The 12,720-nt window shown below is 53.2% G+C and overlaps 1 protein-coding gene across 14 annotated transcripts in view; it reads right to left on the bottom strand.

Annotated features, from left to right (window-relative positions):
• The window catches only part of HIF3A (hypoxia inducible factor 3 subunit alpha), a 60,273-nt gene that overhangs the window by 10,416 nt on the left and 37,137 nt on the right, over positions 1–12,720 (bottom strand). For 9 of the 14 annotated variants that reach the window (XR_013444248.1, XR_013444249.1, XM_078063069.1 and 6 more), the window contains 10 exons: positions 11,701–11,891; positions 10,710–10,855; positions 8,994–9,078; positions 8,599–8,711; positions 8,251–8,459; positions 6,721–6,827; positions 6,361–6,508; positions 2,859–2,977; positions 1,565–1,755; positions 519–623 (listed from right to left, as the gene is read on the bottom strand). Coding sequence is in view for 12 of the 14 variants with exons in the window: in XM_078063069.1 (XP_077919195.1) it covers positions 519–623; positions 1,565–1,755; positions 2,859–2,977; positions 6,361–6,508; positions 6,721–6,827; positions 8,251–8,459; positions 8,599–8,711; positions 8,994–9,078; positions 10,710–10,855; positions 11,701–11,891 (1,414 nt within the window). In the remaining 2 variants the exon portion in view is untranslated. The remainder of the gene's footprint in view (positions 1–518; positions 624–1,564; positions 1,756–2,858; positions 2,978–6,360; positions 6,509–6,720; positions 6,828–8,250; positions 8,460–8,598; positions 8,712–8,993; positions 9,079–10,709; positions 10,856–11,700; positions 11,892–12,720) is intronic. The other 5 variants (XM_078063076.1, XM_078063073.1, XM_078063075.1 and 2 more) reach the window with 2 other exon arrangements.

Below are 12,720 nucleotides of genomic sequence, written 5' to 3'. Positions count from 1 at the left end.
AAGGTGCTTGGTTTGGGGGTGATTTGTTATGGAGCAATAGATAACTACTACATCATGTTACTGTCATTCATCTAGCCGCTCAATCATCCAAACATTATCCATCCATCTATCATCTATCCAATGAACCAGTGGCCTGTCTAACTACCCATCCAAACATCCATTATTCATCCATCCATCCATCCGTCTAACCGTCACCCATCCATCTATCCCCCATCCTCCACCTAATGAATATAGTGGTCCATCAAGCCACCCGTCCATCCATATATCTAACCATCACCCATCCATCTATCCCCCATCATCACCTAATGAATACAGTTGTCCATCCATCCATCCCTCCATCTATCTGTCTAACTATCACCCATCCATCTATCCACCGTCATCCACCTAAAGAATACAATGGCCTCTCTATCCATCCATCCACTCGTCCCCTCAACCATGCTACCACCCTCTCTAAAGCTCAGATATGTCAGCCCCCAGAGCACAGAGGTAAAGACTGTTCCTTCCAGGCCAGCCCTTACCTGAGCTATATCTAGATCCGTCTCCACAGCCTCAAGGTCTTTCCCCGAGGCCAAGAGTTTGTGTGTATTCTCCATGTTCACGAGTGGTTCATCTGGGAGATCGGCCTGTGGGGAGAGAGTAGACACTTAAGGAAATCTGGAGTCTAGGAAATGTTAACAGTAAGATAGTGTGGACATCTGAGCTCAGGGGCAGAAATGAGGGTTAAATGTCAGAGAGCTGGGACACCAAGGGGGTCAAACAGCAAAAGCGAGTGAATTCTGGACCTGGGTGTTCAGAAGGTGGAAGTGGCCAGGGATAGATTGACAGGGAAAACTCGAAGATTCAAAGACCAAAGCCTGAGGCCAAGATATTCAGGCCCTCTTGGTGTCTGGAGTCTGGGTAAAATGATGCAGAGTCCACTCTCCCAGGTGTACAGGTGAGGTCAAAGGCCACAGTCTTATTTCTCTGGTGGAGAGAAGATCTTGGAGGTGTGGGGGGTTGGGGAAGGATGAGGAGTGTCTCTCCGTATAATATGGGCCCCCAAGTCAAGTCACACTATCTGAACTCAAGTGAAAAAAAAAGTAACTGCTATGGTATATTGAGCACCTACTAGGTATCAGGTGTCTACTAAGTGCTTCCCATGAATGATCGCAATGAACCCTCACTTACGCCAATGAGATGGCTACTTGCTATGATCCTAATTTTATAGATGAAGACACTGAGGGCCCACGTGTCCAGGGTAACACAGCTGGTAAGTGGCAGATTCAGGATTTGAATCCTGGTCTGTGTCATTTAAGACATTAGACATTCTTGACTCTTTGAGAGCCTGGATGATGGGTCACAAGCGAGGAGGAGGGAGGGGTCACCCATGCCAGTCCCAAATAACCTAGGTTTTGGTCCAGATAACAGTTGAAGAATCTGGGATCTAGGTCTTAAAGGAACCCCATCTCACCCCAACCTTCCCACTGCACAGTGGGAGAAACTGAGGCCCGGAGAATAGCAAGATTCAAACCGAAGGCCAAAAGCAGCCTGGATGCTGAGGGTTTACTTGGGAGGGACGGCTTACTGGAAGAGGACTTTGGGAGCGCCGTGTGGCTGGGGGTGCGTTCGGGGTGGCAGCTCCTGAAGTCCCATCCAGGATAGGTGCCAGGAGGCGACGCAGGTCAGGGCTGCAGAAGCGACGAGGGTCAGCGGCCAGGGTGGCCTCGCTCAGGGCGGGGGGGTGCAGGAAGGCCAGGATCCGGGGACCAGAGGCATCTACGGGACACACAGATGGGGAGGACACAGGATGGTCATCCAGGGCTGAGGGGCAGAGCCCTCCCCACCAACCCCAGGGAGCCTCGTTGACATTTTCTATAACCAGTCAGGGTGGAGGCTGTTCACAGTGCTGAGGAGCTGAGTTCTGGACAACCCTTGTGGGACCAGGTTCTATCCCTCCAGTTGCCAGACTGTGGTGAGACCCTGGAGGGTCCTAGAGGGGCCAGTGTGGGGTGGGGGGCACACAGTAGGCTGGGGAGAGTAGCAACTGCCCAGTGATGGGGAAACGTTTTAGTATTTAAAATTAGCATGGCCAGACCAAGGCATACGACTGACCCAATTCTCCAATGGCACAGAGCAGCAATCAGCCACTCTGCTCTGGGGGGCTTGCATATTAGGAGAAAAGACTGGCCCCAGGCCCTCAAGGAGGTTCTAAGGTCCCTGGAGGTGAGTTTTAAGCCAGAAAAGGAAAGGATATCAGTGACCCCACACCACACCCAGGAGCATGGGCTGCCAGCAACAGCTTGAAGAAGGTGATGGCCTTGAAGAACCAGGAAGAGAAACTCCTCCGGGATGGCCTTGAAGAACCAGGAAGAGAAACTCCTCCGGGATTGGCGGGGGTCAGGTGGGAGAGAAGGAAGAGGGAGAAAGGAGCCAGACTCAGGAGGATCAGGATTATTGGATGCCAGTGAGCAGTGAGGTGGGAGCAGGGAACCAGCTGAAGGGCGGGGGCAATGAGGAGCCATAGCAGGATTCCGAGCAGAGGAGCAACAAGACTGAAGCAATCATCCCAGGGACAGACGATAAGTGGAAGGACAGAAGAGAGAAGAGCATTCTGGGCAGAGGAAGCTGGCAGTGCATAGGCCCGGAGGCATGAGAGACTAGCATTCCGACAGCACTAAGGAAGCTGGGAGCTCAGAGAGTGAGTGAGAAGGGGAGGAAGGCGGGAGTCAGGTCACACAGGGCCTGGTGAGCCCCATTCAGGGGAGGAAGGCGGGAGTCAGGTCACACAGGGCCTGGTGAGCCCCATTCTTAAGGCGTCTGGGCTTTCCCTCAAGCGTCCTGGGGCCACAACCCCTCCCAGTCCCAGCCCTGCCCCATACCAAAGCTGTCCCTGGAATTAGGGGCGTCCTTCTGGGAGGGGGTGCCCCTCTGAATGGGTCTGCGAGAGTGTCTCTCCGTTTGCTCCAGGGACAGCACCACTCCGGTCTCTTCCACCCGGCTGGGGTATAGGGCAAAAAGGGGAGCGGAAGTCAGGGAGCGTCCTCGGGCCCCGGCCCAGGCAGCCCCCTTAGATGATGTCCCATCACAGGAGGTGATCTTGTTCAGGGGCAGGAGGGCATTGTGCAGGAAATAATTTGCCACATTTACTTGTTTCTTTTATGGATTTAATTTTGGTTGGATGCTTTTTATTATAATAGCATTTAAAATAAAGTTATGTGTGTCTTCCCAAGCTCTCTCTGTGGAAGGAGACGGGGAAAAAAAAAAAAGTTGGCATTTAACACAGCTTGGATAGAGAGGGGAGACGGGTGGGGGAAACGGGGAACAGAGAAGGGGAGAGTCAAAAGGCGTAAGAACGAAATATTCTCTTTATATTTACTTATAAACATACTCTTATAAATGATTGATGAAGTATATATATTTAACATTCTTATATTACCAAATATGAAGAATTCAGAGGGATATATTTTAATGAATAAGATTTTATTTATGAAGTTTCTATTCATAGACATTTTTCATATTCAAGGGAATGGATTTATAAATATATCCTTCTTATGCCCCCGCGCCTACCTTCTCCCCACTCTCTAGCTGCTGAGACAACCCAAATGTTCTGAGCCCGATCGGCTTTTGGAGAATTGGCCAGGGGGCTGAAAACCAGGCCCTCGTTTGCATCTCATTTGCATAACAATACCCAGGCTGGCACATGGGTGGTCCTCCCACTGGCTCTTTGAGAAGCTATGCCCCTTCCCCACCCTCACCAAAACCCCTTCTGGGCTCGACACCTCCCAGTTTAGGCTGGACCAAAGCCACACCTTCCCCTTTGAAAAACACAAGCATGCACCTGGCCCACATGTATACGCACGGTTCACGCGAGCACAAACAGGAGCACTCATATACATCCAAGTGTATACACAGACAGATGTGCACTCATAATCCCTATTCCCACACTCACGCATATTCGGCACATGAAGTTCACTCATTCGTTCATTCATTCGTTCATTCCATAAACATGTCCTAGACAACTAGTACTGTCTGGTGGCTAAGAGCAATGGACCTACAGCCAGCAGCCTGGGGTCAAATCCCAGTCATGCCACTTAGAAGCTGTGTGACCTCGAGCCTGTGGCTGAACCTTTCTGCGCCTCAGCTTCCTCCTCTGTAAAGAGGAGGAATAAAATAATACCTCCTCCCAGGCGCCTGGGTGGCTCAGTTGGTTAAGCGTCTGCCCTCAGCTCAGGTCATGATCCCAGGGTCCTGGGATCGAGTCCTGCATCGGGCTCCCTGCTCATCAGAGAGTCTACTACTCCCCCTCTAATCCTCCTCCCTGATCATGCTCTCTCTCTCAAATAAATAAGTAAATAAAATCTAAAAAAAAAACCAAACCTCCTCCCCAGGTTATTAGGAGGCCTAAGTGGGCTAATACACATAAAATGCATAGAACTGTGCCTGGCAAATGGTGAGCTCTATGTAAGTATTTGCAATTCTTGTTTATTGAACAACTACTAGGTGCCAGGCGCTGTTCTAGGTGCTGAAGATTCAGCAGTGCCCTGTGTAAATGAGTTTTATTCTTATAAAGCGATTGCTCACTGCAATGGAGGGAGGCTCAGGTCTGGAAGGGGAGGAGTTTTTATACTACAAAGTATAAGCACCCGAGCACACACAAATAGCCACACAACTGCACACCACATAACGTATACAGAACAAGGACAATTAATACCATATGCTCCTTATTTCACTGTAATTAAGTAAGCTATTCCTTCTTCACCCATGTCTGCCAATAAAAATGAACTCTCCGGCCTGCTCTTTGCTTAGAGTACAGAAGACTGAAACCACAGGGCCTGGCCATAGAAAGGCAAATCTTCACAATGAATAAAAGGAGTTTCCAGAAGATGCGGGGGCAGGTCCCCTCTCCTTCACAGTGACAATGGCGAGGCCCCTCTTGCTACGTGGACAAGTTATTCAGACTCTGATTTGGAAAAGTGTTAACATGAGAACATTCCACAGATGATCAGTCTTGTTTTCTTGTGCAATACAAAGACTACGGATATTCCTGCTACCCGCTTTTTTTTTTTTTTAAAGTAGGTTCCACACCCAGCATGGAGCCCAATGCTGACGACTGTGAGATCTCGAGACCGGAGCTGAGATCAAGAGCCAGATGCTTAACTGACTGGAGCCACCCAGGCTCCCCTCCCGACTTCCGTTTTCGAATAGAACCTGTCCTTGATCAAAAAGACGTAGGGAAACACCTAAGGCTTTAGAAATTGATACCATGTCCTGGAAGATAATTTTCAAAGAAAAGCTGTAATTCTCTGTTTTCTGTGCTAATTTGCTGCCCCTTGTCACAATGTTGTCGTGGTGAAAGACTTCTAATATGCTGAATGCAGTGGAGAACAGCCTGTGATTTACCACTGCACATCCATTAGAATGGTTAAAATTAAAAGCAAAGAAGACAAAAACAGACAACACAAAATGCTGGCAGCCATGCAGGAGAACAGGAACCCTCACATTGCTGGTGGGAAGGCAAAATGGTGCAGCCTTTTGGGAAAATGACCTGGTAGTTTCTTATGAAGTTAAATATACACTGACCATGCCTAGGTGTTTACCCAAGGGAAACAAAAACATGACCTCACAAAATCTTCTATGAGAATGTTTACAGTAGCTTTTTTCGTAATCACCCGAAATAGGAACCAGCCCAAATGTCCTCCAACTGGCAAATGGATAAACAAACTCTGTGGTCTGTTCATATTCATACCATAGAACACCACTCAACATTAAAAAGGTGCGACTGATACACACAGCAGAGATCCATTTTAAATATATTATGCTAAGGGAAAGAAGCCAGACTCAAAATGCTCCATCCTGCAGGATTCTATGAACATGACATTCTGGAAAAGGCAAAATGCTAGGGGTCAGAGAACAGCTCGGTGGTTGCCAGGGACTCGGGGTGGGGGTGGGGGTGGTTAGGGGAGGTGGGATTCACTATGACAAAATATTTTTGGGTGATTCTCTATAGCTTGATTGTGGAAGTGATTACACAATGCCACGCCTTTGTCAAAACTCATAGTACCGTAGAGCAAGAAGTGAATTTATTATATGTAAATTACACTTCAATTTTTAAAAAGCAAAAAAGCCCCCATGATTCTGCTAGATTTCTTACTTTAATTTGGATATAGAGTACTTTTCAATTTCAGTGAACAGTATGCACACGTGCGTGGGTGTGCACACACCCACGCACGTGTGTGTACATGCAGACACACCCGTGTGCATCCAATCACACATGGTCTGCATACACAGACATGTGAGCACTCCCTCTCACAGTCATGCGCGCACACACACACCTAACCACACTCATGCAGACCACACCCACGCACACCCCCTCCCACTTACCTGATCAGGAAGTGGACGCAGACGATACTCTCAGACTGGGGACCCCGGCCCCCTGACACCACTGTGGCCTGAGTCTGGGTCCACAGATAGCCACCACTCCGGGCCAGGAAGCGATACTGCCCCGTTACTGCCTGGCCCTTGCTCAGCACTGGGGAGGGGGACGGGGAGGGGTCAGGGCCATAGAAGGGGCAGACGGGGAGAGAAGGCGCTGGGGGCAGGGGCTTGGGTACGAGGGACCAGGGAAGAGAAGGTTCCTTGGGGCGTGGGGAGCAGGGAGCTGGTGTCGGGGTGTGGGGGGAGGCTCCCTGGAGCATGGGGGGCTGGGGAGCTGGTTTCAGAGTGCCAGGAGGTCTCACGTACGGGTGTGGATGCTCTGGCCAACAGCGTCCGAGTCCAGAGCGTGAATGTACTCGTAGGCGGAGCAGCCGATCAGGTCATCGGGGCTGTAGCCAGCGACCTCCGCGATCCTGGGGTGGGTGCAGTGGGGCCTGGTCAGTTCAACTGGCTAAGGTGGAGGGTGGGGCTGGGGGACACGGGGATGAAGCCAGCAAGGCAGAGATGGACAGGGTTGTAACAGAGAGAAAGGGAGAGTCAGAAAGAGAAAAGGGACTGTGATAGGCTGAACAATGGCCCTCGGAGAGGTCCGCCTCCTAATCCCGGGGACCTGTGACTACCGCGACCTCACAGGGCAAAGGGCACTCTGCAGGGCTGATGAAGGGAAGGGTCTTGAGATGTGGAGCTTCACCTGGACAAGCCAGATGGGCCCCATGTGGCGACAGGGGCCCTTACAGAGGGATTCGGAGAACAGCACAGGTTCTGTTCTGTTCTGTTCTGTTGGAGGCAGATGGCAGGGCCATGGGCTTTGAAGATGGAGGAAGGGGCTCCAAACCAAGGAATGTAGGAAGATTCCAGAAGTGTTTAAGGCAAGGAGCCTCCAGAGTTGTGAGATGGTGAACGTGTGTTGTGTTGAGCCCCTTGGCTTGTGGTGATTGTTACCGCCACAGCAAGAAAGGGACAGGGGTGACGGGGATGGGGAGAGTAAAGAAAAGAAAGAGAGGAAAGGAGCAGGGAAGAGAAAGGAAGAAAGAAAACCAGAAAAAGAAAGACAGGAAGAAATGAATAAAATAAGACGTAATAATGATGATAATGATTAAAAATATACACTTCCGGGGGCGCCTGGCTGGCTCAGTCGGTGGAGCATGTGACTCTTGATCTCGGGGTCATGAGTTCGAGCCCCACTGAATAAAAAAAAAATTTTTTTTTTTAAAACACACCTCTGTAGTGTTCTGCACCAGGCAACGCGCTGGGTGCTCAGAACAACTGCTCTAAGGAGGTTCTGGTTTCACTCCACAGGACAGACCAGGAGAGCACGGTGCAGAGAGGTGCCCACGTCTGGCCACAGCCAGGCTTTAAACCCGAGCTGACGGAGCCCAGGCTTGCCATTCCCCAGCATGACTCCAGGCCGAGGGAAGGAGGGAAGACGCAGGAACACGAAGGGCTGAAGGGAGAGAGGGGGAGAGGGAGGAAGAGAAGGAGAGAGAAAGGGAAGGATGGGGGGCGATGAGTAAGGACAGTGTGCTGAGTGCTGCCTTCCGTGTTGGGCACTGCGCTAACTGCTTGAGGCGCACCGACTCACTTAAGGAAAGCAACAGAAGGACAGGGAGGGAGTAATGAAGACTCAAAGGGGACAGGGAGAGAACCCAAGGTAAAAAGACCCACAGAGAATGCCAAGACGGACAGCCACAGAGACAGATAGATGGCATCAGAGAGACGGAGCTGGACCAGAGGGAGAACCGGGGGGTGGGAGAAGAACCAGTGAGGGACCCTGGGCAGAAAGGAAGAGGAGCCGGGCCAGTGGAGGGGTGGGGGGGCAGCGGGGCTCCTGCCCACCTCTCATCACAGTAGGTGAACTTCATGTCCAGGCTGTGGCGGCTGAGGAAGGCCCCCCGGCCTAGTGGGGGCTCCAGGCTGCCCGGGTGGGGGATGGCTTCACAGATGAGCACCAGGCATTGCAGGGGGGGCTCCGAGTTGGGGCTCCCTGCTGGGGAAGTCTGTGTAGGGGGCTTGTAGGCCCTCATGTGTCCAGAGCAGTGCAGCACCTGGTTGGGGTGAGGGGGGCAAGGCGGGGATGCACGTGGGCCTGGGGCTCCCATGGGGCTGGGAAGTATGTCTCTGGGGGCCCCACTGGGAGCTGAGAAGGAGAAACCTCTACCCTCCTCCAGGCCAGGCCCTGCCCACCTTCCAGGTGGCCGCCTTGAGGTTGAGGGTGCGCCCGCGGCTGGTGAGGGTGCTCTTCATGCGCAAGGAGAAGCACCGCTCGGTGGGGGCCTCCAGCTTCTTTTTGGACAGGCCTGGGGAGGGCCACGGGGAGGGGGGTGAGCAGGTCACCAGGAGGCTCTGGACAGGGCCCAGTTCCCTCCAGCGCCCCGCCAGCCTCATTCCCCAGAGTTGAGACCTGGAACCGGGAAGGGGCCCCCACGGGGAGGGAATGCTCCTTCAGATACCCCAGGGCAGGGCCATGTCCCCTCTTCCATCTTCCTCAGTCCAGTCGTCCAGAGGAGGAGGGGATATGCTGAGGGGAGGGTGGAGCCTCGGCTTCTACAACCAGGGTCAGAGGCCTCTGAGGAACTCACTCTGCTGGGGGGTCAGGGCGTCCTGGAGCTCCTCTTGGTCACAGGGATGGATGAAATCAAAGATACTGTGTCCGATGAGCTCAAGCTGCCAGGGAGGGAAGCAGGGGGTGTCTGGGAGGAAGAGCACTTTCACCGGAGTCCTCCTTCCCATCCTCACCATCCCTGCCCTGATTCACGAGCCTGGATTACTTCACTAGTCCATTCATTCATTTGTTCATTCATTCATTCATTCACTCACTCACTCACACGCTCACTGAGCAACCATCACTTTAGCACCTGCTATAGCCAGGCCCCCTTCCAGATGGGTAGGCAGAGCTGTGACCACACAGACAAAATCCCTGCCTCTCAGAGCTTACTGGCTAGCAGGGCAGATGGTCAATAAGGAAACAAATAAAACAAAACAACACAGATATAAAACAAAATGGTAAGTATTAGGAAGAAAACTAGCATAAGGCCATGAAATGATGGCATGCTATCTTAGAGGCCATAGTCAGAGTCTGTGTCTTGAGGTGATATTTAAACAAATTGCTGAACCAAGCCAGGGAGGTGGTCATGTGGCTCTCTGGAGTGTTCTGGAAAGAGGGAACAGCAAGTGCAAAGGCCCTGAGGTGAGACCCCATTCGGATCCCAATCTTTGCCAAGCCAAAGATTCGGCAGGTTGTTTCAATTCAGGAAATGGGCATGGTGCTGGCAGGAGGGGACCCTCACAGCTCACAGTCCAGTGGAGAGGGATCTCTCTCCTCTGACAGCACCTCCTATAGCTGGATTCAAATCCTGGCTCTGCCACTTCCTAGCTTTGGGGCCTTGGGACATTCACCTGTCTGAACCCAAGAAGAGCTCAAGCTAACAGAGAAACTGGTACCAGGAGTGGGATAACAAGGAAGGAGAAAGGAATAGATGCCAACTATGGAGCCCATTTGTGTGAAATAGGAAAAAGAACAATAACTCTCCGGTGGGGCATGCTGTATGGATTCGCTGAAATCAGTTCTCCCCGTGTCTCCTGCCTTCCCGTCGCCAGACCGCTGCTCATACTCCTCGTCTCCCACCCAGGGCCCTGTACCCCTCCCTGTGGATGGACCCTCAGCCTCTAGTCCTATCCCTCCAACTCTACCTCTGTGGGCACCAAGAGGGAGCTTTTCAAATGGTAAATCTGATTCTGCCTCTCTCACAGCCTCTCCCCTGATGAAAATCCATCCACGGTTCCCCGGTGCCCTGGCAATAAACCTAATTTGGCCCTAAATTATCTAGCTCTGTTGACCTCTCTAGACTTTTTTCTCTCACCTTTCCCATTGCACTCTGCACTTAGCCAGGATAAACATCTTTATTCCCCGCCAATGCTCTGTTTTCTCTCACCTCTGGGTCTTTGCATATTCTGTTCCCTCAGCCATGCACATTCCCAGTCTTCGCTGTTCCCATCCGTTGCCCATAACTTCTGACTGGCTAAGTCTTTCAGGTTTCGGCTCAGATGTCTTCTTTTCCAGGAAGCCCTCGACTCCCCCTGAGGCTGGCTCAGGTAACCCCCTTCCCCTGGCTCACAGGGCCCCCTAGGCTGCTCCACCCCAGCCCTGACCCTTCTGCATCTTCCGGGCTGGTGACACATCTGTCTCCCCTTTGTGCCGTGAGCCCTGTAAAGGCAGGGCTAGGGCAGTCTCCGTCACCTCTGTATCCTGGCATCACCTGCACAGGGCCAGGCACAAAGCAGACAGCCCCTCTCACCTGACTGAGGCCCAGGTGTTTGCTGACATTCTCCGACAGGTAAGCCATGTCTCCCTCGGCAGTGAGCACCATGACGAAGCCCTCCAGGGCCTTCAGGTAGCAGGCATCCAGAGCTTCGCCCCCTGCTCCCACCTGGTTCCACTCCCCTGGTGTCCGCATCAGGGTGGATGGAGTGTCTCTAGTCAGCCACGGAGCCACCCTGGCTAGCCTCCCTCTGCCTTCCCTCACTCAGAAGAACTTACAGGTGCCCCCAGGTGAGCAAGAACATATGCCAGTGGTTTGGGAGTTCCAAGGAAGGGGGCAGGGCCACCAATGATTATAATCCTCAGGGGGCAGGGCTTCCCAAGGGCACAGAATTCTAAGGAGGTGGGGGTCTCCCACGAGAATCAAATTCTAAGGGGGTGGGCCTCCTAGGGGGACAGACTTCTAAAAGGATGGGATTCCCAGGGGTCAAGATTTAAGGGGCCAGGAGCTAGAGGGAGTCAGATTTCTAAGCGGGGGGCAAGCCTCCCAGGAGTTCAGAATTTCAGAATTCTTGGGCCAGGACCTTGTAGATGGGGGGGGGGGGGGGGGAGATGGGCAGAATTCTAAAGAAGCAGGGACTCCCAGGTGACCTCGTAAATAAAATCTTTTCAGGGTCTCGGGGATTCCAAGGGGTGTGTGTGTATGAAAGCCCCCTGCAGGGTAGAATTCTAACTGGCTGGGAATTCAAGAGGATGGCACTGAGGGGAGGGGAGACGGACCCGGGGAGCTAGGGAGGGGACTCTCTCAAGTGGTCATTAAAAATCGGGCAGCTAAGCCTCGCAGGGATATTTATTGCAAGAAGGTCTCCCTGGGGACCAAATCCTAAGGGTTGAAGCACCCAAGGGAGTTAGCTGGCCTCCCTACGCCTTAGAATTCCAACTCGAAGGAGGTGGGGCTTCCCAAGGGGCGGGAACACGTTAGGGGGCGGGGCCTTGTCGAGGTGGGCCTTCCCGGGGGCGGGGCTCACCTGCGGCGCAGAGGCGGTGCATGCGCAGGTAGCTGATGGTGAGGCGCATGATGGAGGCCTTGTCCAGGTGGGCGCTGACCCCGCGAGCGAAGGGCAGCGTGTGCGCCAGCTGGTACAGCACCTCGGTCTCCTGGCTGCGCCGGCTGCGGGCCGCATCCCGGGACTTCTCCTTGCGCAGCTCCGTGCTCGACCTGCGGGCATCGGCAGCGTTCACTGGCGGCGCCCCCGGAAGGGAAGGAGTTGGATGGGACATGCACGTGGGGCGCTGCCACATGGGGCCCGGGCTCGGCTCGCTGTGTGGCCCGGGCGAGTTCCCGGAGCTCTCTGGGCCTGCGAGGGTTATACTGCGGGCCAGCTCCTAGCCGCAGATTTTATCTGTCCCTGCGCCAGCCCAGGCTGCCCCCAGCGCCTCGCTCTCTGAGGCGTGCCCGGGGCCCGCTGTCCCCTCCCTGACTTATCTGCTGTTTGTTCCCCGGGCTTGGGACGCCTGGGGGACAGGGAGGCCTCCTGCTGGGAGGGGGCTGGCCGAGCTGGCCCCAAGCCAGGGAAGGGAGGGAACATGACGATGTCAGCAGCCTCCGGGGCCCCCTGCCCTCCAGCCCTCCAGCCTCCCTGAACCCCCTCTCCTGCCCTTTCCCCTCCTCAGCTGAGCTGAATCCTCAGAATCTTAGAACACAGATCTCAAAGTCCAACCACCCACCAAACAGGGGCCCTGCCGATGTCATACAGCAAAACCAACCCTAGTGTTCTTGCAGCCAACAGCTAACCACTCACCCCTACCCTTTAATCCACTTCAAATGTGGGATGGGGGGCGGGAAGAAGGATGAGGACTGTTTTGTCAGAAATACCTGCCACTTATCCAGCTTTTTTCCGTCAGTGCCCTGTGCCGAGTGGGTAACTTACATTAACCCACTAAGAGCTCAGACAACCCCAGAAAGAAGGTAATAACGTTATCCCCATTGAACAGATGAGGAAACCAAGGCACAGAGAGGTTGTAGTGCTTGCTCCTAAGGAGTGAAG

Source organism: Halichoerus grypus, chromosome 15 (assembly GCF_964656455.1).
Source record: "Halichoerus grypus chromosome 15, mHalGry1.hap1.1, whole genome shotgun sequence".
Taxonomy (NCBI): Eukaryota; Metazoa; Chordata; class Mammalia; order Carnivora; family Phocidae; genus Halichoerus; species Halichoerus grypus.
The sequence above is the reverse complement of the archived record's forward strand: the minus strand, read 5'-3'. Positions and strand labels throughout refer to the sequence as shown.